Source organism: Schistocerca gregaria, chromosome 2, assembly GCF_023897955.1.
Source record: "Schistocerca gregaria isolate iqSchGreg1 chromosome 2, iqSchGreg1.2, whole genome shotgun sequence".
NCBI lineage: Eukaryota > Metazoa > Arthropoda > Insecta > Orthoptera > Acrididae > Schistocerca > Schistocerca gregaria.
In genome coordinates, this window is record NC_064921.1 from 603965575 (window position 1) to 603984612 (window position 19038).

At 38.0% G+C, this 19038-nt stretch overlaps 1 protein-coding gene across 2 annotated transcripts in view; it reads left to right on the forward strand.

Annotated features, from left to right (window-relative positions):
- Positions 1 to 2063: 2063 nt before the first annotated feature.
- The window catches only part of LOC126336251 (enoyl-CoA hydratase, mitochondrial-like), a 42847-nt gene continuing 25872 nt past the window's right edge, over positions 2064 to 19038 (forward strand). Inside the window, exons 1-4 of one of the 2 annotated variants that reach the window (XM_049999746.1) lie at positions 2064 to 2246; positions 13510 to 13710; positions 15471 to 15595; positions 18196 to 18400. In XM_049999746.1, coding sequence (XP_049855703.1) covers positions 2153 to 2246; positions 13510 to 13710; positions 15471 to 15595; positions 18196 to 18400 — 625 coding nt within the window. In that variant the 5' untranslated portion in view covers positions 2064 to 2152. Of the gene's footprint in view, positions 2247 to 2938; positions 2985 to 13509; positions 13711 to 15470; positions 15596 to 18195; positions 18401 to 19038 lie in introns of those variants that run through there. The other variant, XM_049999745.1, reaches the window with a different exon arrangement.

A 19038-nucleotide genomic window follows, 5' to 3' on the forward strand; every position in this document is an offset into this window, starting at 1 on the left:
CAACATCAGTAGGCTGTTTCGCATCTTCGCGTCGGCTGCTAAAAGTTTCAGGGACGTACGACATGTAATTGGAAATTTGGATTATCAGGGATGATGCCCTGCAGGGAGCGGTCTGACATTGTTAAAGCCAAGGCATATCTGGCAGCAGAACGGTGAAGACTTCCGATTAGTGCTGGCAGACTCATTATTTTTCAAAGACGCCTCGAAAGCGAATGCTCGAAGAACTCCAGAAGGCCATAACTACAAATGCCGTCCTTTCTCAATCATCAATGCCGCGGGAGCATACTATTTCGCGCATGCGCAGCAACGACGCCGTCCTACGTGACCCAGATCCTACTACTGATTCTGCTGGACCCTGTACATGTCATTATGCTGTCTCTTCTTCTGTTTAAGGCACTGCAGTGATTTATTTTCTCATCTAATGCTTCTGGTACCTCTTCATTATACACTTTACATGTGTTCTTCCTTTTTAAAATCGTCCTGTAACATACGGAGATTTGAGAGATCAAATGAAGAGTATGCAGTGTGTTTGCTTATGTATGTGTGTAGGGGTGGAGATATTGGCATGATGTAGGGACAGACGGAGGACGCAGTCAAACCAGGCAAAATAAATAAATAAAAATAAAATAAAACTGTGGCACATTTTTTTTTAAAAATGTCACATGAACCCGAAGTCAGCACTTCCTGTAACTCCATAGATGAGCAGGCTGCTCTATAGTATAGTATACCATTTTATTTTAATGCTTCTCTTTCATCTTTTTATGAACGCAGGAGTAGTAAGATATATTACAAATCAAGTGATAATGATACTGTGGGTACTTATTTCCTGACGACTTTATGAATACATGTTCGCAATAGTGAATTGCGAAAATCAAACTTTTTTAAAAATATACGGTATATCTTAGCAATTTTTGAACTAAAATGTCACTACTTTAAACGTAAACACAAAGTGAGTACAAAGTGCTGTATTTAAAATTTCGGGATCAATAACAATTGGACAGACTGTAGCACACCACAATGTACGCCATTAAAAATTCATTTACTGTGTAAGAGCACTTGTTTAGAAAATACACTTTAAGAGATGTGGTAGAGTGATTAATATTTTGTATTGCTTTAATATGGCTAGGTGATTTATTTTAAGCTTTATCCCTGCTGCAGTGGTCTTTCTATGTTACTCTTGTGCCTGAATGTTCTGTATGCTGTTGCAACCTCTGTCTATTTTTGTGGAAGCATCCTGATTTTTACCAACAAGCTAATCTCTGTTCCCTGGTATGTTCTTCACAAATGATGTGGTCTTTCGAGCCGACTCTAGTGAGTCTAGCTGACATTGGGGATCACAGTTCGGAATAATAATACGTTGTCTCACGCCACATTATTTTTCAACTTGTGGTCCTTTCATAGTCACAGTGAGCGGTTTGCGGACTACAATACTTGCAAGTCTGTACACCCCTGTTGTATAACTTTCAAATAGCGTCTCTCATCCGTGTAAGTCAGCTGATTAAGTTCCTGGTTGTCATTCAGTAAAAAGAGTGTCCGTTTTTTTGCTTTTCCTTTTTCTCCTCGGCGTACAGTCGGCAACAAGATCATTACTCATAGATAATAAGTGCTTGGAAAAAAATGTAAATAGCAACAAACCTTATCTTATGTTAATGTTCAGAAGAACGCATTATGTCTCGCGAATTGTAACGTTTCCTGTTTTTGTACATATGCAGTGCATCATTCGATGTTCAATAAAGTATTATTATTATTTATTGTTTATTATTATTATGTGGACCGGGCACCACAGTATATTACCATTTGCTAAACCACGCCCTTGCCTTTTATCTGTAATCTTTTTCCGCTCGTAATTAACTTATTCTAATAAGTTATTTCTAACTTGCATGTGATTCACGGTACCGTCGTTTTCACCAATGATATTCACGGAAATTAGCAGACGTAGGCCTACTTCTAGTCGGGGGAGCGTTAAGACCAGATTTTGACCTCCTTTCACAGCCATGACTGGATCTTCTGCAAAACGTGCGAGAATATGGACTTTGTCCGAAGAACGTGCGGAGCAACCTGTTAGTGATAACGCTACTAGGTATCTTTACGGAGTGAAGGCAGCGGAACACAGATTTCACTTTGCAGTGGTCACAAGCGGACTTAGCCGAAAATGGTCCTCGCACTTAAAATATCTCGGCTTTTGTTCCAGGCAGGACATGTCAGCAGCAGAGGATCCTTACTGACGGCGCAGAAATGTATGAGCAGTAAGTATCAGACATGTGTGCCCAAGCAACACTGTTTTGTCATCGTCTTGCGCAATCACACGTAGGCCCGTCTGCTGTTACAGGCGATTACGTTGCGGAGTGCTCTTAAAGCAAGCGTCGCTAGGAAGTTGCGTAACCAATCAGAGAAAAACTCGCTATGTCAGCCTACACGTGATAAGAATAGGGGCCTACTCACTTATGTAACTTCATTATATGTATTTCCAATTATTTGAAGCAGAAAATGTTACAGAAGCGATTCTACAGAGACACGTGCGGTAGAACAGTCAGATGTGACTGTTAAACAAATTTTCAAAATGTGCTTTCTAATTTACAATATATGTACCATTATCATCAATTTGACGAGTACATGGTCTAGAAACATTAACATATGAATTTAAAACTGTTTCTATTCTCTAGCTATATTCCCGTGCATTTTGGTGACATCCCTATCTCTGAATGAAAGAAATCCAATATTTTAAAGAAACCAAAGCATTGCTGTTATTCTTCAATATTTATCCACGATTTTTTTTTTTTTAATTTTCAGAACAATCGCACTTCTTTAATCTCAGATCTGTATAATTTGTATAATATAAACGCTAATGTTAAAAAATCTCTCTCTCGATAAGTTTGCGTTTATGTGGGTTTGGGGAAAAGAAAAAACTATTTTTTTACGGCGGTCATTACGATGTACCGGTACCTTGATTAAGATGACGAAAATAAGTGTTGCATTTCTAGCAGGTAAGGCTTCTTGCACGTTTGGCAGAATTAGTTGTTCATATTATAGAGTTAGCTGTTCATATTCCGTTGGTTTAGCAGTTCTTTTCATCTAGCAAATGCCGCATGGACAGTTCCGCAAATCAACTGTAAACTTATTCCGCCCCGCCGTAGTCATAAATATAAACGTACGTTTTCTGTCGATGGAAGAGAGACTGTGTATTCATGTCTGGCTGAAGTTCCATAAACACGTTTGATTAACAATCATTCGACACACTATTGCATATTTCTTCGCACTGTCATTACTCTGCTTTTATGAAATAATTGTAATTGTCACCGATTCAGCGTAATATATAAAACATTTAAAGCAGGAGTGCAAAATCTTTTAGTGCACTTGGACCACATTGGAAGAAGGCGAGTCTATAATAAACACTAATAAACGTTGACCAACAAAGTACGGAATGGACCAATGAGAGAATAGCTTCGTGGGACAGGAGGAAAATTTTGTTTATCGTGACTTTACATAAATGGAATTCTATGATTTTTTAAAATTTGTTTTACGGATCGTGTGATAGATGCTCCTTTCTTCGGGCTCAATGACGCTTGATATCGGCCGCTATGCAGCTTATGGGTTAGACACCTCTGATTTAAACCCAGCAGTTCAGTTGTTTCATTGTTGATAACGTTGCTTGTATTATCTAACACGCTTTGCGTTTTGCGACAAATTGCCTTACAAAATTCCCATAGTTACTGAATAAAATGTTGAGTGAGACATTTAACCTGAGACGTCAAAATACCTCCAGAGCTCACGACACAGACTGAATTCAGATGAATGATGAGGCTAACAAATTGGTAGATAAAGTTCCTACTCAGTATCCAAACTTATCAATTTGTACAACACGTGAGGAAAAAAAAGGGCACATCTATTTTAACTTCGTTTCTACGTTCTATGAGGAATTTATTAGCTCTCCTACCATACTATCAAGATAAATATTCTCTTGCAGACAATTGGCTACCTGCAGCACTGTGGCTACGTCTTGTGGATTATCCATTCTCACTATTTGAGAAAATTCTGAAGAAACCCTTTTAGGAACACATCCAGAACACTATCCTCAGCCTCTCTCAATAAACTACATCAGCCTCTGGTTCGTCAGTCAACTCATAAGTTTTGGCATTTGTCTTGTGTATCCTGTCCAAAAATGCTTTGATAGTCTCATTTGGCAATTCTCTCAAATTACTTAACTTTTCCTGAAGGAAACAAGCACTATTTTGTTTTCTGAAGCAATGCTTTAAGCCATTTAGTAACTCTGTAAATGTTGGCACTTTTCTCAAAACCTCATGGTATGTGATGTAGGGCCTACATCTTAACCTCACCCGACAAGTGCAATTTGGCCATCTGCAGTGATGTTTGTTCGGATCAGTTGCACAAGCTGGCTGCAGATAACATGTTCTGGATAAAAATAATGACATCCTCTGATGTTTTTCCAGAAGAAGGGAAATAAGACTAGCTTCTACAGGATACGTTGATGGGGAAGGTACTGCCAGTATTGATTTAACTTCACTAGGACCTGATTGTATAGAATCTTCCATTTGATTACATAGCTGTTGCGCTGTTTGCTCATTCTCTCCTTTTAATGATTTAACCTGTTCTGCCAGAGCTGGTACCATGTCTGCTGTAGTAGGTGCTTCCATTTGTGCCATATCTGTGCATTTTCCTTTTCTATCCCAGTAAGCCTTATACACAACAAACAATATACACTATAATGAATATCAAAATTTACTTATTCATTTCATCACCACCAAATGACACTTAATAAAGCTCTCTTTTGCATGGCCATACTGTTAGTGGACTGTATTACAGGAATATGCCTATCTCAAGGTGCTCTGTATCTAGACAAATTACAAATTTTGCAATCTACCTGTAAAAAATACACTTTACTATAATTCCTCTTAAACTGAGATATTAGGTTCTGCAACCAGTAACTCTGAACTCACTGTGTCTTATTCTGGACATGATCATCTCCACAACATACTTGTGTGAGAAACAAAGCTTTTCGGTGACTCGCTCCACAATTGTTGTAACTGCTGGTGCGGCTCCGTACAAAATGCATTGCAGGGCCTTCTGATGTAGATACTGAAAGTGTCAGAAGCATGGGCACTTCTGACACCACTTTTGCAAGAGGTAACTATTGGGAGGGCATAATCCTCGGAAGGATGGTAGTGACCTGTGGTCTTTCGTAGGTGCAGTGAAAGAAGGTTCAGAATGTTGTTTATTTCGATAAAAATACAGGTAGAATCTTGACTCATGGTTAGCATCACCTGTCAATGCCAGCAGAGGAATTGTTCCATAAGTGGCCTTCAGCCCACTCAAGACAGCTGACACCACACAAATTTCATTCCAAGCAGCTGCTCCACCGGTGGTATGTTGCTTGCGGTGACCCTGGCACCAGCTGTACCTTGACGCCGTGGCAGAGAGTGGCAGTGGCACATGTATTGAACTTACACATGGTGACTTGGGACATGCTCTGTACCCTCCCACTCACCACCCTTTTTTGTAATCTATCATACTGTGATGAGGGTTGCCGTGTAGCCATGGAGATCAACGATATTGGCGTGCCATCCACACAGACTCTATCCAGTTCATCAGAATGTCAGGAATACTTGTGTCCTGATCCTGGTGGGCACAAAAAACCTCTAGGTCCTCCCATTTGTGACAGAGGCAGACTGTGGTGTTGAACTGTGCGACTGATGATTATGGTGAGGTATCCATTTCTCCCATTAGCAGTTGTTGTCTGTAGCATGCTGAAATCTGCAACAGACTTGTGCCAAACATCACTTCATTGCAGTCATGGAATTGAGTGCAGATGTCATGTATGCCTTTGATACGTCTGACCAATTGCCTTATGAGCTAAACTGCAGGGGTATTCATGGAGCCAATTAGTGGCTGATATTTTTTACCAACAACATTTGTCTTGACTGTGTAGGGCTTGCTATTATGAAGGTGTCAGTAGTTTTACTTCTTTCATGCTCACCTTAGCCTTTCTTTTATCACATAATGAAGGTAACCCTGTTTCACTGCTCTGACCCACAATATTCTGCTGAAGTCTGCTACCTAGTTCACCAGAAATGCCAATGTTGTGTTTTGCCCTGACCTAGTCTTGGTGGTGAAACATTTTCATCATGACTGCCTCGTGTCAACATTGCCATAATGTAGTGAGATAGCATCACTCTTGGACTTCGAAAATTTTATCTGTTTTACTGACCTACAAGGCTGGCATGCAGCATTCCAATTCAAAGCAGTAGTTCAGCACCTGCACTTATGAAGGCTCCATCATTGTGGTTCATGAGTCCAAAGGCTACTTGTTAATCCATGATGGCTTCATGAAATCAGTCATTCTTACTCAGTCATCAATACATGCTTGTCAACATGTCGAGAAAAGTTACCTGACAGGTAGTCTTTGTTTTTCAAAGACAGACCTTACAGAAGTAAATTTTCCAATTACTATTGACAAATCCCAAAAATCAGTCGTGATGAAGACCCCATTTAGATCATACCAACATTATAGACTCTCATTTAAACTGGCTTGTGAGGAAATTGTTTTTCAGTCATCTCTGCTATAGCTTCTATATGCCTTTCCCATTGTATGAGGTTCCTCTTGATAAAATGCCCACAGTTGGTACATTATGTCTTTCTTTATTAAGTGTTAATGGAATTTCAACATAAATGTCAGTCTTATGCACCATCAATTTGTGTTGTAGGACAATATAAATTCACTTTTTAATTGATGGGAACCATGGTATATGATATCATACTTTGCAAATCCAAGGGAAATTACAACTGAAACCATGCATGTAAACAACTGTGATTGATCTGATTATGTCTATTATGATGGTGGTTTCAGTAGTTACTTCCTCTGGGTTTTTAAAATAGGGCTGAGGTGGTGGGTGGAGGGGGACATATACAATCATTTAAATCATCTGTAACATGAATTTATGTGATACAGTGGCACAAATTGACAGTACTTGCAACAGACAGGCCTATGTTGCAAGCCTGTATAAGTGTCAGCTCATTCAATCAGAAACTGAGTATATGTGAAATTTACTCAGTGAGAAGAAGGCATGACCAGCAGCTTCTTACCTGAAAGCCATCCAGTATCTCCTGATAGTTTGCAACATCATTAGATTACAATCTGTGCTCAGAAAGATGTATTGTTACCTGAAAACGCTCCTGGATGACATCACAAACACAGAGCTTCTCAATGAGTTCTGTAAAGTCAGTGCATCATTTGTTTGTACTGTATAGTGTGAAAAGTACTTGAGTCAGCTGAAACATTGCCTCAAAGACTTCACACAGGGTTCCCCAAACAGATGTATCAGCATATGGCCACTGTGCAGTGACATTGCATTATGCAGCACATGGATCAAAACAAAGCTCATATCTGAAGGTCAAAATAATAGTTCCTAAGCAGAGTAAGAATCATCATAACAACTTATTTGTACTGTCCATAATTTTCCAGACTACCTCTAAGTGTTTTCCTTACATCTTGTTACAGAGCACTAATACATTTTGTTTACTTTTATAGATGTCTACATAAACAGTGACAACAGTGTCAGGTGTTGGCACTAAGTTACTGTAATGTTCCATAATGGGTTTTGACTCCACATCCCATGTTGATGCCTAATCTCACCTTCCAATGAGATTTATGACAATTTTCACTCCTCATTAAACCTCTGTTGTGAATCAGAGAATCAGCCTCCTGCAACTCTCGTTAACATTCCATTAAATGACTAAAACCTGACAGACAAAACAGCATGAGACTACAGCCTATAGTCTATTTATAACTTTATGAGAGGTGACTGACCTTACAAGCTCTACCCATGGCATCCAAGCCCCAAGAACTTCTTCTCCTTCTGTCATCTTTCAAAGATTTATCAAGGCAAGCTCATCAAGCAAAAGTGATCAGGTCATCATTCCCATAATTTACTGGTCTGGGCTTTTACTAATCTCCTAAGGGGTGATAGAGAAAGTCACAGATCAAAAGACTTGTAAATAATTAATAAAAACCCGCTACATCTGCTTTTTAGAAATTTATGAAGGTCACATGACCAGTTTCAGCTTTTATATTAGGCCATTATCAAGTCCAACTGAAACTGTTTGGGATACACATGATAATGTGTCATATGAACTTGATAAAGCTCTAAAAAAAGCATCTCGAATGGATTTTCATTAATTGAACAACAGTTGTGGAACAAGCATCATCTTGACACGGAGAAACTAATAACTTGCTAATAACTGCAAATAAATAAGTCCATTTAGCAGTAATGAATAAGACCATTGTAAGAACAGTCACTTGTCAAATGTCCAACACATCGTACTCAAAACCCACACACACATTGGGTAAAAGATTCTGACTGATGGCCAGATTTACAGGTTTGTGCATTCACATACTTTTATTGATTTGAGGACATTAATTTTGTTCCATCCATTGTCAAATGGCACAGCCTGATTTTCAAGATGCAGATGTGCGAAGTATTTATAATATGTCAGACTAGTGTACAATACTGTCCCTTAGATTAATGAACAACCGGATACATAGGTCACAGGAATGGCAATATTTCAAATTACTGATAACTATTTATCATTCATAATTTCAATGTTTTGTCAGCTTACAAATGTTATTATGCTTAAAAGGTATACTGCTGGATGCAATTAATATTATTATTTTACACAAAGTTACTGTTTGGAGCAATTGAGAACACAACAACGTAACCTATAACGTGCTTAGAAAAATGTATGAAGCATTTATCAAATATCTCAGTGTAATAACCTGCTCAGCATTTGTCTGAGATTTAGTGATAATATTAGTACCTTACCAAAACTAATAATGCAATTAAAATCTAAATTAAAATTAATTTGGCCTGACTGTTTACAAAATCAATTTCAGTAATTTTCATATTTGAAATGTATTTTTACCAAATTTCCAATAATGTAAAAACTATTATTTAATTTTTTAAAACCTAACTCTGTATTAAGACTTGTGAATATTTATAACATGTAATTAAAAGTTGAATTATGGATTTGTTATCATAATACTATGAAATTTGTAATTTTTGTATGTTATTTATAGTTCGTTGGCAATTACTAAAAATTCTGAGTGTGAGTAGCACCAGTTGCTGTAACTCCATGTAACTCTATATTAGTCATTATCAGTTGTACTGATCTCTTTTCATAAACTGCATTTAATAAACATAAGAATGTGCAAAATTTTTTCTGTTTACTACAATACACACAAAGTACCTAGATAAATATTGCAGTTACACCTCCCACAGAAAAATATTAATCAGTTAAAAAATTATCTTAATTGTACTTTACAATATGATGTCTTTGTCTCTTGATGTGCACTAGCAATTTCTAGCAATTAAATCACCTGTTGTTTTCAAAATTCGGTTTATGTTAAAGATTATCATTAAGAGTTTTCAAAAATTATTGAATGCTAGCATTACCCACTCCAGGAGATGAAACAGGATTCTGAACTCTTGAGACTGGCTCACATAACCTACATTGATGTACACTGAGTCCTCTACATTGACAGCCAATATCTGCATTCTTGACGGTTGCAACCATTATGCTCACAGGGCGCAATGACTGCCGATGTTACCATCAGATCATATGGATGGCTGACACTGTGCTAAAGCTACAAGATGCAATATAAGTGCTCATCGTCAAGGAACTGTGTGAGCCAGATGTCACACTGTTCTTTCTGTATTCAGGATTGGCCGCCCAGAATGTAAGTAGCCAGGTCACCACAAACAAACTTCAGCTGAAGAGCCCAAGACAAAAGCCAACAGGCATTACACTGAGGTGACAAAAGTCATGGTATAGTGAAATGCATATATACAGATGGTGGTAGTATTGCGCACACCAAGTATAAAAGGACAGTGCACTGGTGGACCTTTTGTACTCAGGTGATTCATGTGAAAAGGTTCTGGGCATGATTAAGGACACACAATGGGAATTAACAGACTTAAGTCATGGAATGGTAGTTGGAACTAGATGCATATGACATTCCATTTTGGAAATTGTTGGGGAATTCAATATTCCAAGATCCACAGTGTCAAGAGTGTTCTGAGAATACCAAGTTTCAGGAATTACCTATCACCACAAACAATGCAGCAGTTGATGGCCTTCACTTAATGACCAACAGCAGCAACATTTGCATAGAGTTGTCAGCGCTAACAGTCAAGCAACACTGCCTGAAATAACCAGAGAAATCAATGTGGGACATACGATGAACATACCTGTTAGGACAGTGTGGCAAAATTTGGCATTAATAGCCTATGGCAGCAGATGATTGACATGGGTGCATTTGTTAACAGTACATCATCACCTGCAGCACCTCTTCTGAGCTCATGACCATATTGACTGGACCCTAGATGACTGAAAAATGGTGGCCTGGTCACATGAGTCCTGATTTTAGTTGATTAGAGCTGATGGTAAGGTTCAAATGCGGCACAAGGCACTGTGAAAGCTGGTGTTGGCTTCACAATGATGTGGGCTGTGTTTACATGGAACAGACTTAGTCCTCTGGTGCAACTGAACTAATCACTGACCAGAAATGGTTATGTTTGGCTACTTGTAGACCATTTGCATTTAAAGACGTCATGTTCCCAAGTAAGGATGTCACAAATCTGCAATTGGTTTGAAGAACATTCTAGATGATTTGACAGAATGATTTTTTCAACCAGATCACATGAAATGAATCCCATTAAACATCTATCAGGCAAATTCAATAGGAAATTCCAGGATGTAATGTAATGATATTATTAGGAGAGATGCTGAGTCGCAGATAGGAACAATAAAAAGAATCTCACAATTGAAGCTTTCAGCCATTAACACACACACACACACACACACACACACACACACACACACACACACACACACACACAAATACAGTCTCAGGCAACTGAAACCACTGTGGTTTCAGTGGGGTGTGAGTTGCATTTGCATGAGAGAGAGTGTATGTTTGTGTGTGTGTGTGTGTGTGTGTGTGTGTGTGTGTGTGTGTCTATTGTTGATGAAGGCCTTAATGGCCAAAAGCATTGTTGTGCTTATCTGCAACTCAGCATCTCCGCTATATGGTGAGTAGCAACTTTCCTTCTTATAATATTGGTACACTCGGTAGGTCAATTCATGCGCAAAATCCTGCACTGGCAACTCTCTTTGTAATTATGGATGGCTATAGAGGCAGTATGTTTCAACATTTCTGATGGAGCTACTAATGACTAGCTGAGTACAAGCCACATCAAGTTGCTGCATTACGACAAAAGTGGCCTGACGCAATATTAAGAGGGATCCCATGACTTTTGTTACCTCAATTCATGTCACTAGAACATGCATCTGGAAATGAAATGAACAGATCATATCCCACAATGGATTCGTTATAGCCACCAGACCGAGCGAGGGGGCACAGTGGCTAGCACACTGGACTCGCATTCAGGAGGATGACGGCTCAATCTCGCGTCCAGCCATCCTGATTTAGGTTTTCCGTGATTTCCCTAAATCGCTTGAGGCAAATGCCAGGATGGTTCCTTCAAAAGGGCATGGACGACTTCCTTTCCGTCCTTCCCCTATCTGATGAGACCAGTGACCTCGCTGTCGGGTCTCCTTCCCCAAACAACCCAACCCAACGCATAGCTACCTGCTGATGATATCACATCATCTCTACCGCTCACAGATGAGCCACAATGATCCAGCGTCATGAGCTTAACACGAGCAGTAGCACACCCTGAGCGATTGGGAGATGAATTGTAAATACACATTAAAATAACCATATACACACATAAAAAAAGTTTTACATCATCTCAGTTCCGAGATTTCCAGAACCTGTACTGAAAATTGGAATAGTGATCAACATTAACATAATATCTACCCTTTTTATTGCTCATGAAAACCACACATTGCATGTTGTACCACCATACAGCAAGATCTTCAGAGATGGTGGCCCAGATTGCTGTACACACTGCTATCTCTAATACCCATTAGCACGTCCTCTTGCATTGATGCATTCCTATATTCATTGTCGCATACTATACACAAGTTCAGCAAGGCAGTGTTGGTCCAGATTGTCCACTCCTCAGTGGTGTTTCAGTATAGATCCCTCAGAGTGCTCGGTGGGTCTTGTCATCCATAAACCGCTTTTCAATCTATTCCATGCATTTTCAATATCGTTTGTGTCTGGAGAACAGGCTGGCCGCTCAAGTCAAGCGATGTCATTATACTGAAGGAAGTCATTCACAAGATGTGCATGATGGGGGTGCGAATTGTCATCCATGAAGATGAATGCCTCGCCAATATGTTGCCAATACGGTTGCACTATCAGTCAGAGGATGGCATTCATGTATCATACATCCGGTAGGGCACCTTCCATGACCATCAGTGGCGTACATCAGCCCCACATAATGCCACCACAAAACAGCAGGCAACCTCCATCTTGCTGCACTTGGTGGACAGTGTGTCTATGGTGTTCAGCCTGAGCAGGTTGCCTCCAAATACGTCTCCAACAATTGTCTGGCTGAAGGCATATGCGACACTCACCGTTGAAGAGAATTTGATGCCAATCCTGAGCGGACCATTTGGCACGTTGTTGGGCCCATCTGTACTGCACTGCATGGTGTCATGGTTGCAAAGATGGACCTCACCATGGACATTGGGAGTGAAGCTGCACATCATGCAGCCTATTACATGCAGTTTGAGTCATAACATGACATCGTGTGGCTGCATGAAAAGCATTATTCAACATGATGGTGTTGCTGTCAGAGTTCTTTTGAGTCATAATCTGTAGGTGGCAGTCATCCACTGCACTAATAGCCCTTGCGTGGCCTGAGCGAGGCATGCCATTGACAGTTCTCGTCTCTCTGTATCTCCTCCATGTCCGAACACCATTGCTTTGGTTCACTCCAAGATGCAAGATACCTGAACACTTCCCTTGGTGAGAGCCCTTCCTGCACAAAGTAACAATGCAGATGCAATTGAACCACGGTACTGACCGTCTCGACATGGTTGAATTAGAGACAACACAACCTGTGTACCTCCTTCCTGGTGGAATGATGAACTGATTGCCTGTCAGCCCCCCTCCATCTAATAGGTTCATGCATGGTTGTTTACATCATTGGGTGGGTTTAGTGATAGCTCTGAACAGTCAAAGGGACTGTGTCTTTGATACAATATCCACAGTCAATGTCTATCTTCAGGAGTTCAGGGAACCGGTGTGGTGCAAAATTTTTTTTATGTGTGTATATGTTACATACTAAAGTAGCTTCTCTCTCTCTCTCTCTCTCTCTCTCTCTCTCTCTCTCTCTCTCTCTCATATTTACATGTGAAGAAAATTATTTCATAGCTCCTTTGGCTACCATAGAATTTTGAAAATGTTATGTACATTTCATAGAATATGTTCTTTTCTGTTGTATTAAACAAGAGATTACATCAGCTTGAAATATGCAAATGAAATCAAATGTGGAACATTTACATTCTTCTCATTTGTTTCAGGTGCATCATACCAGTACATATTAACTGACACTTTAGGTGAAAAGAAAAATGTTGGTCTAGTCCAGCTGAATAGGCCAAAAGCACTGAATGCTTTATGTACTGATTTAATACTGGAAATGGATAAAGCTATTGCTGAATTTGAGAAGGACGATAAAATTGGGGCTATTATCATCACAGGGAATGAAAAAGCATTTGCTGCTGGTTAGTAACTGTGAAGCAATTTGAAGCACAATAGCTATCTCTGTTGTTAATGAATATAAATGAAATACAAATAATTTATTCTTATTTACAATGAACAAGGTTTGCTTCATTAATGCTAATCACAAAAAGTAATTTGCCTATTTCATATCAAAAACAGCAAAATGGAAAATATGATGCTACTTTTTATTCATCCTTAAATTTAGGGTACTCCTCTAACAAATATCTACTGTGCTGTAAGAGGTTAGTGAACTGATTACATAATATCAGTTTAGAATCTTGTATAAATTTACCAATTATAAATGTACCAAATTGGCTTCTAGGCAAAAAAATCTTACATGACAATAGAAACAGATTCCCTAAAAATACTTATGTCATAGTAAGAGACTAGTCTATTCTCACTGCAGTTTTAGCTGCCAGAGACTGGCCACATTTGTGTGAGTTGCGTTTGCATGAGTGTGTGTGTTTGTTGTCTATTTTCAACAAAGGCCATGTTGGGCGAAAGCTCATTTTCAGACTGTCTGTTTGTTGTGCCTGTGTGCAACTTGGCATTTTCACTGTATGGTGAGTAGCAACTATTCTTTTCATAATATTGTTACATGCCATTCTGGTTTACGATTTCGATAATTTTTATATTTTCCTTTGTTGTTTGATTTTGGTACATATTAATATATGTTTTCATAATTTTGCCTTTTTTGGTTAAAATACTGATGTTTTTTGCTCACCTTTGACTCCCTTCCATTGTTTAATAGTAAAGACAATTGTTCATTATATAATGAGCAGCTGATGAAGATGTAAAAAGGAAGTGAAATAATGTAGTTCTTTTGAATTTGTGTTCCTCAGAGGGCATACATATCCACACATCTCCCATTCTCTTACTTGTCACCCACTCCCTCTCCCATTCTCACTCACATATGTGCACATTATTATTAGCTATAATTAATTCCCTATTACTACTAAAGAGCATGAGCTGATCTGACACATTTAAGAAAGAGGGAAAATAGTTTTCCTTCTTCATTCATTTACATGTCATGTTTCATAAATCCCAAATGAAGGGGAGCCTCCAGGGATGAGGAACAACTAAAATTATGCATTAAAAGACAGAGGCAGCGATCATAGACAATTTCTCTAAATCATAGTAAAAACACATTATGACTAGTGCTATTGTGCCCATACTCTTACATCTTTGCCTAAGACCAATGAAAAATGTTACTATAGTATTTTCTGCTTTTATTGCCCTAAACCAGACATGTGAAGACTACATCTAATATTCATTTGGCCCTCACATAGTCTCTTCTTTCACATCTTCTTTCTGAAAAGTAGCTGATACTACTTATTGTAGTATACAGAAGCACAGATAACTGACAGATGCCTAAAACTCCATTTCAAAGATCAAATATATGTTAACAATACCGGTACCAGAAAAGGAAAGTTGCTGCTCACCATATAGCAGAAATGCTACCATATAGCGGAAATACTACCGTATAGCAGAAATGCTGAGTCGCAATAGGCACAACAAAAAGATTCACACAATTACAGCTTTGACCATTAAGGCCATTGTCAGCAATAGACACACACACACACACACACACACACACAAATGCAACTTGCACACCTGTCTGCAGTCTCAGAGAACTGAAACCACACCACCTTCCTGGATTTTCTATTGTCTGAAATAAATGTTAAGGTAAATAAATGTTATTTTATGTTTTTAGAATTATTTCTATTTCTCAACTAAAGATTTTATGTGAACTTTCAAACAGGTGCTGACATAAAAGAAATGCTGGACCAAACATATTCGGTTGTCATGCGGGGAAGCTTATTTGGGGAGTGGAAAAGAATTTCACACTGCACCAAACCTGTGATAGCTGCAGTAAATGGATATGCAGTAAGTTTTTTCTGATTCATTGTTTGTAAGTCCATGTTTGTCTTTATAGTAGCTGTATACTAACCATCATAGCCCCCATTTTTAATTTTAGATGATAATGTCATACTTAGGAAAGTCTACTTCTTTTAAAGCAGTTTCTGCTTCACACCTTAACACATATATCTAATTTGTAAGGAATATATTGTCATGTTGTTGGTATAAGTGATGTTTACACTTGATTCTGATCCTGAAAGATGAGCAGAAATTACTATGTTATAACTCAAACGTTTTTCATAATTTTGGTTCTGTTCTTGTTCTGCCTTAAAATGCTGGAAACAATTGACACCTTAATTTAGTTTTAATCCAGATTTGGATATGGAATGAATAGTTCCCAGCAGCTCAACAGTGACAGATGAAACAGAGAACAATAAGTAAATAAGTACCTTCCTATGATGGTGAGGTGAAAATTATGACAATCACTCAAGTCTGGAAATATAGTTAAAAAATGCATTTTTACTGGGTAAATTCACTCCTCCACCATCTTTCCATTGACTAGATTCACTCCTAAAGTATAATTCTTGAAGATCTGTAAAACATTTATCTACAGCTGCCATAAATTCTTTACTGGGTTCAAAATGTTTTCCACAAATTTCTTTTGATGTGGGAGAAGAGAGAAGTCAACAGGTGCCAAATCTATAGACTAGGGTAAATGCTCTAATAATATTTACTTCAAATGATTCAGTTTCCCACAGCCAAAGAATCTATGTTAGCACCACTATCCTAATAAATGAAGGTTTTCTCCTATTTTGCAGTGTAGGTCTCTTCTTAGACATTTTCATTCAATTAAGCCATTAAACATATGAATTATTCATTAACTACTGTTTTATGCTTTTCAAGCTGATCAGTGACAAGAATCCCCTCTGCATCCTAAAAAATACTGATCACATACTTTTTGGCAAATGAAATTGACTTTATTTTTAACGCAGGATCACTGGCTTCCACCTGCTGCTTTGCCTGCCATATCATTTTGGGCATGATGGAGTGGGACTACACCACATCCACGATCACAAAATAGTTCAGAAACTCTGTTGGATTCTGTTTAAAATGATCCAAACTTTGCTCCAAAGTTTTTCACATTTGACTTTGGTCAGCATTCAACAAATGTCAAACTGTGCATCTGTTTAGTCAATCCTTTTTGTAAAATGTATTACATGTACTGCCTTTCTTCTGACATCTCTATGAAATCAGCTATTTTATACAGCTTCTATTGCCAATAGTCCAATTTGAATTTTTGTCTGTGCTGGCAATTTTTTGGATGGCCTTTTATTAGATCATATTCAAGAAAAATATGACCACATTCAAGAAAAATATGACCACATTTGAGCGCCTCTCATTTCTTTTTTTAATGAATTAGCTTTGGTAATAAATTTTACAAAACACAGGATTTTATAGTAGCAGAGAGTTGAAGTTTACCCAGAAAAAATAAAATATCATTGTTATCATTGTCATCTTTGTGCTAGTATAAGAACTCCACTTTGTTATCCAACATGATATCCTATGGCTCAGTTCACACAATGAAATCAGATATTTACTGCAGTTTATCTGTAAATAACCAGGAGATTGGATTCTCAACATTGAATAAGTAATTTTAGCTTAGTAATCATTGATATGACTTAGGTTACTATTACAAGCAATTGCATATGACATAATACATAAATGGCATGGTAGATTTCTTATGAGGCAATATAAGGATGAGACCATTCAAATTTTGCATGAATAAAATTAAATATAGTAAACATTATTAATGTATATACGCAAACTAAAGCGAAGGTGAATATTTTTATCAAGGCTGGAATATGAACCCAGGTCTCCTGTTCGCTAGGCAGATGTGCTTATCACTATGCCACCCTGGCACAATGGCTTTGCACTACTGCATGGACTAACCGAGCACACTTACCTCCTCAATCAAAATTCCCATTCTTGCTGCAGCCCTCTTAGTACTCCTCCTAAACATGAACAGCATTGCAGAGGCTCTCCAAATGTATTGGAATAGCACCTCAGCATTGAACAAAATGGTGCAGCCTGCTTGAAACCATGGTATATGTGCTTTAATCAAGGGTGTCATTGTGGTTAGCAAATCTGCCTAGTGAGCAGGAGTTCAAATCTCAGCCTTGGTAGAAGTTTTCATATGTAGCTTAAGTCTGTATACATCATAGATGTCTGAGACTTGAAAACATCTCCAGAACCATAGAGTTTCATTTAATTATTAGTGTACTCGGTGTTGGGTGATAAAGGGAGTAGACCTGGTTATCAGTCATATTGAATTTATCAGGGCTGCAGGAAGAAATTACTGAAGAGATCAGTTTATATCACTTTTTTATGCTCTCCAATATGTTATTAAAATTTCACCCTCAGTATTGTATTTTCACTGATGGGTTTCATCAAAAGTGCACAAAAAACTCAATGGACATCTTATCAAGAATGTCATACTATATCTTTTACAAACTGATAAACATCTTATATCCTTCTGTTTAGATTACAATGATTGCAAATGTTTCTTTAACAACTGTAGTTATAGGACATACACAGAAAAAAATAAGCAGACTGAAATAATATTTCAGCTTGGTGGAGGATGTGAAATGGCAATGATGTGTGACATTATTTATGCTGGTGATAAAGCTCGTTTTGGACAACCAGAAATTATAATTGGTACAATACCTGGAGCTGGTGGTACTCAGAGATTAACAAGAGCTGTTGGTAAATCAAAAGCTATGGAAATATGCTTAACTGGAACTCCAGTTTCTGCAGAAGAAGCAGAGAAAATGGGTAAATTTCATACCAAAAATTTGTTATTTGAAACTAATGGATGTAGAATTAATGTAGCAAAACTAAATAGTGCTCTTGCATTTGTTTCTTAGTATTGCTGTTTCATCAGCATTGTTATGTAACAACAGGAATATAGCTAAGAGTTTCTATGTTTTACATTGCTGCACTGTTTCATCAGCCAACAACAATAAACTGATATACATGAGCATAAAAATTTAAATAATCAAGTTTCCCACATGCTATTAAATGATATGGTATATCCTGAGTTGTGTCCAAAAATTATTTCCCATTTACAGTCATTTCTGTCCACTCCATTCTGGAAAATAGTGCTGCCATTCCTGTTTGAAAATATCTAGCACCAGTAGGTTCACTTGCATTTGGGTTGTACCTTATTATACTGATAATATGACAGAAACTAAAATCACAAGAAGGTGCCATCCTTTTGTCTTTACCCTCTCTTATCCATTCATTAAAGATCATCTACGCTCTAAGAAAAAAAGAAAAGAAAAAGATCCACTATGAAGGAATTATCTGAATGGATCAGAAATAAGTAGATGTGATGTACATGTACAGAAAAATATATGATTATAATTTCAGAAACAATGTATGATTAATTCAAGAGGTGTAGAGGTTCACAA